The 7,404-nt window shown below is 40.0% G+C and overlaps 1 protein-coding gene across 5 annotated transcripts in view; it reads left to right on the top strand.

Annotated features, from left to right (window-relative positions):
• Window positions 1-4,254, top strand: part of LIMS1 (LIM zinc finger domain containing 1) — a 66,795-nt gene extending 62,541 nt beyond the window's left edge. For 4 of the 5 annotated variants that reach the window (XM_031056166.1, XM_031056167.1, XM_005419982.2 and 1 more), the window contains exons 9-10: window positions 1,854-1,929; window positions 2,739-4,254. In XM_031056166.1, the coding sequence (XP_030912026.1) occupies window positions 1,854-1,929; window positions 2,739-2,853 (191 nt within the window). In that variant the 3' untranslated portion in view covers window positions 2,854-4,254. Of the gene's footprint in view, window positions 1-1,853; window positions 1,930-2,178; window positions 2,553-2,738 lie in introns of those variants that run through there. The other variant, XM_031056168.1, reaches the window with a different exon arrangement.
• The last annotated feature ends 3,150 nt before the right edge of the window (window positions 4,255-7,404 follow it).

The following is a 7,404-nucleotide window of genomic DNA, read 5'->3' as shown; positions in this document are numbered from 1 at the left end:
GTCCAAAGCTTCTCCAACCCTCTCTTGGGGTCTACCCTCCTGGGGTCAATCTTCCTCTGGAATTATTCATCCCCTCCAGGGGAACTCACCATCTTCTCCTCCTGCAGTCTTTTCCTGAGCAGCCTTCTCCTGCTTCTTGCAGTCTTCCTCTGCAGTCATCTTCTGGACAGCCTTCTGCTAGCTCTTCTTGCAGCCTTCTGACTCTTTGTCTGGCTTCACCCTTTTATGGCCCTGGTTCTCAATTACTTACAGGTGTCAACACAGCTGCAACTCATTGGGGAATACTGTGCCCCCTTACAAGTCTCCCTACAATTTGTTTGGTTTGTTAATGTTTGATTGGGTTGTTTGGGAGAAGGAGGTGGGTTTGAGGGATTTTTTTTGTTTTTTTGATAACTAGCTCTGATAAAATGCCAAAAGCAAATTATTCTACCTGAAATAATGTGACATTATGTGCCTATTTATCCTGTCCAAAGTAAATACTATGTTAGCTTCATCTAAGCCAAAGGCATTAGCAAAGCAGGAGGAAGCTTCTAACATTCAAAAAGAGACATAAACTAGTTTATAGTCATGCAACTATAGGGTAAGACATATATTCTGTAGATGTGCTTTCCCTAGATTTTATGGACTGCACTATGCCTGCAGAATGACAATCCAAAATGCTTTAGAGAAAAGAGTCCTCATTTTCAGGAAAATTCTACAGGAAGGAGCAGAAATTGAACTTTTCTGATAACTACAGAAATCTCTGTATGATTCTAACCTTTCGTCCTGTATTCCGATACCCATAATGTAAGTTTTGGTCTCTGAACTGAAAATAATACAGTATACACTAATTTTTTTATTTTCAGTGTATGTCTTCAATTACATTTCTTCTTTCATTTCTGCATACAAATTTTGAGTCAGCTGTCACAAATTTGGTATCCAGCATTGTTCTGTGTTGGGTGAAACAAATATCTGTAGCAGCAGTTTTTCAGGAGGGTGTCTATGACTGCATTACTGAGGTTGCTTGGGAGCAAAGACTTTGACCTGGCTAGTATTATTCTGGAAAGTAGTGGAATAACTGTGTATCTGTGGACATGCTTGTCCCATAGTGCAGGAAAAACCCTCTGCATGACAGTGCTGCTTTGGTTCTCCTTGTTGTTGACAAAATACTGTGAGAAAAATATTGAGAGATTGAGCGAGAAAAGCATTATAAGAAAAATATTATCCTGCATTCTCTAACTTAAGAAAATTTTGGCAGGAAAAACTGGAAAGCTGTACTGAAAGAGAGAAAGAACAGGAACTGGATTTACCTACAGAACAAATAGGAAATAATTACTTTCTCTTCAACACAAAGAATAAAGAGAGTCCATTTTTTTTTCACCTTGGTAGTCCTGATTTACCAGCAGTGTCTGGCTGCTGGCTTCACATGATTTACCTCAGCTGGGCAAGTGCAACTGTTGATTGCAGTGCAGTCTGAACTGGATCTGAGAAATGAAACTGTATGAAAACATAAACACAATTGTGCTGGATTGCTCTTCAGCTGGAAGCATTTCCTGATTAAATTGGAACCTGGCCTCACAGAATCATTGCCTGAGATCAGCTGGATATGAGATGAAGTGGAAGCAAAAAATAGGAGGCAGAAATAGGTTAAGCTGGTCTTGCCTCAGGGACAGCTGTATCGATGCTTCACAGTCCTGCTCATTACACTCCAAAATGTGCCTCGCCAGTCTGGCCACATTATTATGATCCTTAATACTTGATACAAGAATCAATGAATTTTCTTCACATCTCATGAGCATGTAAACTGAACATTTTTTGTAATCACTTTTTTTTTAATGTTAAGGCTAATGATGTCTTTTTTCCCATCTCCCTAGTTGTGTCTGCTCTGAATAAGGCATGGTGTGTCAACTGTTTCGCTTGTTCAACTTGCAACACTAAGTTAACCCTCAAGTAAGTTTATGGATAAGTGGGATGTCTTCAACACATATCAGTGGTTCTCTTCAAAGTGTAGATGTTGCTGTAGTGTAGCTGTTACTGTATGAAAAACATGTAAACAGCATCGAGAAAATAAGTGTCTCTTCCTCTTGCTCTACTCAGTATTTTCCATCTCTTTCTGCTGTCTCTTCAGGTCTTCCTTCAGTTAGTCTTCCTAACTCTGCTCCTTTTCCATCCTTTATTTTTTCTTGTTTAACTCTAAAGGGATAAGTTTGTTGAAATTGATCTAAAACCTGTCTGCAAACACTGTTATGAGAAAATGCCAGATGAATTTAAGCGACGACTTGCCAAACGGGAACGTGACGCAAAGGATAAAGAGAAGCAGAAAAAGAAAAAGCCAATCTGTTTGTAAACTTCCTTTCCTTCTCACCGCCACCTCTGCTGCTTTCTTCTGTGGTTAGTCCTAAGGATGGTTTTTTTGCACTTTTGCATGAAGTTATGGCAGTCAAAACCAAAACATCTTTCACGCAGCTGCAACTTGAAATACTAACTTGTTATTCCATTATCTTATGTTTAGTCTACAATTGGATTTGAAAGGCTTTCTAAATTACACGGTTAATAAATATGAGCTTTTGGGTAAAATCTGCATAACTTGCTCAATGTGGTATTGTAATCACTGTCTGCAGTGTATAGAACTTATAACTTAGTGTATTTGTATAAATTGGGAAGCTAATGTTTTGCTTGTGCACATTTAATAGGAGATTTTTTTTTTAAATTCTTTTTTCACTATCTCATCTGCTAAAACTTTTGCTTTGTTGTTTTAGGAATAAATTTGTTGAGTTTGATATGAAGCCTGTCTGCAAAAAATGTTATGAGAAGTTTCCTCTAGAGCTGAAGAAAAGACTGAAGAAATTAGCTGAAACTTTGGGAAGGAAGTAAAGACTTCATCTGCTCTCCTCTTCCTTTGTGAAAATCTTATAGATACTACTTGTGGGGTAGGGGGCAGTTGCTGCTTTGAGGCTGCAGTCAGACAACAGATGCTGATGCATGCCTTCTATCAACCCAAAATATATTAAGATTCTCTGTTCTCTATACATGTATGCTTACTTGTTGACAAACAGACCATACTTCCAAAATAAATACCAGCTCACCTGAAAGGTTTCTGACCAATAATGCTGTTGTACTGATACAGGTGGCCCGTTCTATACACTAATTCTCTGTGGAACTCTTCAGAGAGAGAAAATTTGCTTGTGAACACCACCTGTGAAAACAAACTTTGCAAACGTACCCAACTTTAGGGACGTGTATTGTCATTTATGTTAGTGAAAATATTAACTTTCATATTAAGCATGCAGACAAAACTCACCCAGCTCAATTGATTTGGGCAGGAAACCAGGACACTTTACCTCATGGAAAAATTCACACTTGGAGTTCAGGCCAAGTCGCCTCATTAAGGAGCCTTGTTTCAGATTGTTTGAAAACAATCACATTTCTAAATACAGCCACTGTAAAAATGACATACATAAAGTTATAAACATGATAGATTATGCTTACATGAGGAATGTCTCTACATCAGGCTTAGCATGAGATACTTATATAAAAAAATGTATTCCTATTGCAAGAAATGAGCATATTCAGAACTACTTGAATTTTGCTATATTCCACTTAAAATAACACATTAACTTCTATATATGCTTTTGCATTCTATTTACTTTTTGTGCCTTATTCTGCTGGACCATACATAACAGTGTACCATTAAATATATATAGTTTTATATTTTATTTCATATTTTTATGCAGAAACTATTATAGAAGGTATTTTCAAAAGATAACATACTTTGCCTTAATTATACAGGATTGCAAGAAGTACTTTGAAATGTGAACATCTGCATTTAAAATCTAGCTTCTAGACTTCATTGATTTTCAGAACAATACTGAAAATGCGTATTTCAATTAACTGGCAATATTACTTTTACACCTCTGTGTGTAAATATGCAAGGTTTGATCCTGCTAGGATCTACTTCTTTAGCCATCCTCAAGGACTGAGCTTACAAATAATAAAAATTCTTTATAGCATACATATAATTGTTTTATACTGTTGAGTTCTGTCCATGCAAATTTGTTTTATTTTTCCCTTTGTTATAGAAAATACAGCTACTTAGGTCTTCTTGATGGTACGAAGTATGCAAACTTTTTCTTTTTTTATACATTAGTGACTTAAACAGATTTTATGTAATTATGTAACAGGAAGTAAAACTTTCTTTTCTGTTTATGAAAAATTAGTTACTTTAAAGCATCTGCTTTCCTGTGTCATCAATAAAGGCCATGTTATTAAACCTTGTATTGCCTCTCTGAAATAAATGCTTGAGATGGGGGGGAAAGCAGTAAGGCTCTCTTGGATCCCTGAGCTTTTACCTGTGACTATGTAAATACTTCCTTATTATCTTGATTTAAAGGAGACATATGCCTTTCCTAAAGGTATATGTCTGTATGTAGTTCCAAGGTTCATAAAAGAAACCACAGTTTGTTTCATAAGGAATAGCTTGATTATTCTGGATATTTTCTCAATTGGCACAGTCACTAGCTTTTCCTAAAGAAAATATCTCGTCTGAGTATAAAACATACACCCTCCTGTTAACTTCTTCTCTGTTTTCACTGTAATGAAACTGTCACCCCAAACTTCCAGTTTATTACTAGGTAGGGTATTTTTTGGCTATTTTATCCTACATAATTATTGAATGCCATAACATTTATAAATGTAGTCAGTCCCTGACCTTGTTGAAGACTATACAAGCTTAAAATGTCCTCAAAAATTGTTTACTTAATTAGCACAGTAGCCTGTTGGAATTTTGGACTGTGCCATGGATTCAGTAGAACACACACACACTCTTGCTTCCTCCTGAAGTTCTAACTGACTTCTAGGTTTTCATGTTACACTGCCTGTACATCTCCTCCTTCAGCCTGTGTGTGCCCAGCCTTACTGCTCAGAGCTGGGAAGGGTCACTAGCCCCAAAGCTGAATGACAAGACCTGGCTCATATCCACATTGCTCAGGGTTACATCCATGGGCAGCACAGTGGCCTCAGATTTCCTCTGCACTCTGGTGGCCCTTGGGGCCTGGCAAAGGCTGGGTTTTTCCATTTACAAGTTCCTGATGGAGAACACTGTGCTACAGTTCACCAAGGCAGCACCTTCTGTTTCATGAACTCTACTGTGTGTGTCAGACCCCAGGATGCAGCACTCAAAGCATCTGAGGGTACTGAGGGTTCAAAGCCTGATGAAGTATGGAAAAATACTGGATGGAAGGGACCACCAGAGATCAGCTAGCCCAGCCATCTGCTCAGCGGGGGTCTAACTTCAGAGTTCATCGTACAGAAGGTCTTGCTTGGCCAAACTCTGAACATCACCATGCAAGGAGATTTCACAGGGCTTTGTGGATGTTCCAGTATGTTCCAGTACTCACGGTGAAAATATTATTGCTGGAGTCCTATCTCAAGTGGAGTGTTCCCCAAATCCATACAGCTCTCTTGGGAACTTTGTCATGAACTGTCATTCATATAATACCCCTGCACATGGTCATGAAGAGGATTAGTTAAAAGCAGTGCAAAGCAGAGCCAGGGAGCAAGCTAGCAATTAGGCAGCCTGGACAATTACACGTCTGGTGTTGAAGCTCACTTCCTGGTCCAAAGTATTATAAATATTTGAGTAGCTGCACATACTTTCCTGAAAGATGCAGAGCCTAGTACTGTTTTTCTACCCATGACCCCCTCTAAGGTCTGTCAAGGAATCCATGAGCCTGGGATTTGAGGATGGATGCCTCAGGAGCTTTGTCCCTTTCTGCTGCATGGATCAACTGTGCACGGGCAAGAGAGGTTCCTTTGGAAAGCCTGGCCAGGCTGACTGAGGGAGCACTCCAGAAAGCCCAGTGGATGTTGCTGTGGGGGAAAGAGCTGAGCCTAAAGCCTTTTGTCCTGTGCCCAGTTCAGTGAGCACACACAGCCAGGTTGCAGGAACAGCTCTCGAGCCAGTGCTGTCCCACCCGCTGCTGCAGCCACCAGGGACAGCACAGGCAGTGCCACTTCTACAGCACCGGGTGACACATGACCAGAGCCAAAGTACTGGACCTGGTCTATATGAAGGCAATTTTCCATGCCTCCCCATCAGCTGAAGTACAGTAATATCCTCTCCAGTGAGTCAAGAAACTCTGATGTTCTCTGCACCACCACCAACACTGCCATTACTTAGCTTGGCAGGTGCAGATAATAAATTGTTTGATAATCCCAGCTGCAGGCACACCATTAAAAGCACAGGGAAAAAAAATCATTTTTGTGGAATTAAATGCGGTGTCTAAATAAATCACCATTATAGAAGAAAGAATAAAAGGGAGGATTAAGTCTATCAGTCAAGGTCTTACATGGATGTTGCTGGTCTTAAAGAAAAAGTTGGCTATGTTTCTTTATTTTCCCTGCAAAAAGGGTAAGAGCTGTGAGGTTGTCAGTATATTTAAGGTGTAGCAGGAATCCTGTGACTGTCAATGGTTTGTTTGAGATTGAGAACTGGACAAATTTTTAATTACACTTCTTCAGAGACATGGCCCAGTGGCCTCATTTTGACCAAAGCATCTGAACTGGCAGGAAAGATGGCTAATTCCAGTGAGTAGAATCTGAGGCTTCCTGCTGGGAATTTCACCACAGGGCTCATCCTTGAGCCACCAAACCTGTAAAACTACATCTTGAAAATCTGTCCTGCCTTGAGGGTTGCTGGTCTATCTTTTAGTCCATGTTCCCAGCTGTGTTTTAGAGCTTAATTGCTTAATTATACTGCCACAGTCCTTGGAAAAAAAGGTTTCTCACCACAGCTGCTACAATATTTGGAGACTCATTTTCTAGAACACTGGATCTCAGTAAGAAGGCCCTTATGCTTACAGATTAAATTTATAGTTGCTCTGAAGTATAGAATCATAGAATATTACAGGTTGGAAGGGACCTTAAAGATCTAGTCTTTAATGGGGGACACTTCCCACTAGGCCAGATTGCTCAGAAGTCCATCCAACCCAGCCTCAAAAACTGCCTGGGATGGGGCACCCACAACCTCTCTGGGCAGCCTGTGCCAGTGCTTTACTGCCATCACAGTGAATAATTTCTTCCTTGTAGATAACCTAAACTGCCCCTCTTTTAATTGTACCTATTACTCCTTGTCCTATCACTACATTTCCAGACAAAGTCCCTCTCCTGCTTCCCTGTAGGTCCCTCAGATACTGGAAGGTTGCTATGAAGTTTTCGTGGAACCTTCTCTTCTCCAAGCTGCACGGCCCCACCTTCCTCACCCTGTCTTCCAAGGGGAGATGCTCCAGTCCCCCTGGCAGCTTCATGTCTCTCCTCTGGACTTGCTCCAACACTTCCACGTCCTCAAGTCATTCTTATGATGAGGGTGCCAGAACTGTTACTTAGCTTTAGGGGAAAATTTGTTACCAAAATATACATATATATATA

This window comes from Geospiza fortis, unplaced genomic scaffold, assembly GCF_000277835.1.
Source record: "Geospiza fortis unplaced genomic scaffold, GeoFor_1.0 scaffold192, whole genome shotgun sequence".
Classification (NCBI taxonomy): domain Eukaryota; kingdom Metazoa; phylum Chordata; class Aves; order Passeriformes; family Thraupidae; genus Geospiza; species Geospiza fortis.
Note: the sequence above shows the minus strand (reverse complement) of the source record. Positions and strands in the feature narration are given on the sequence as shown.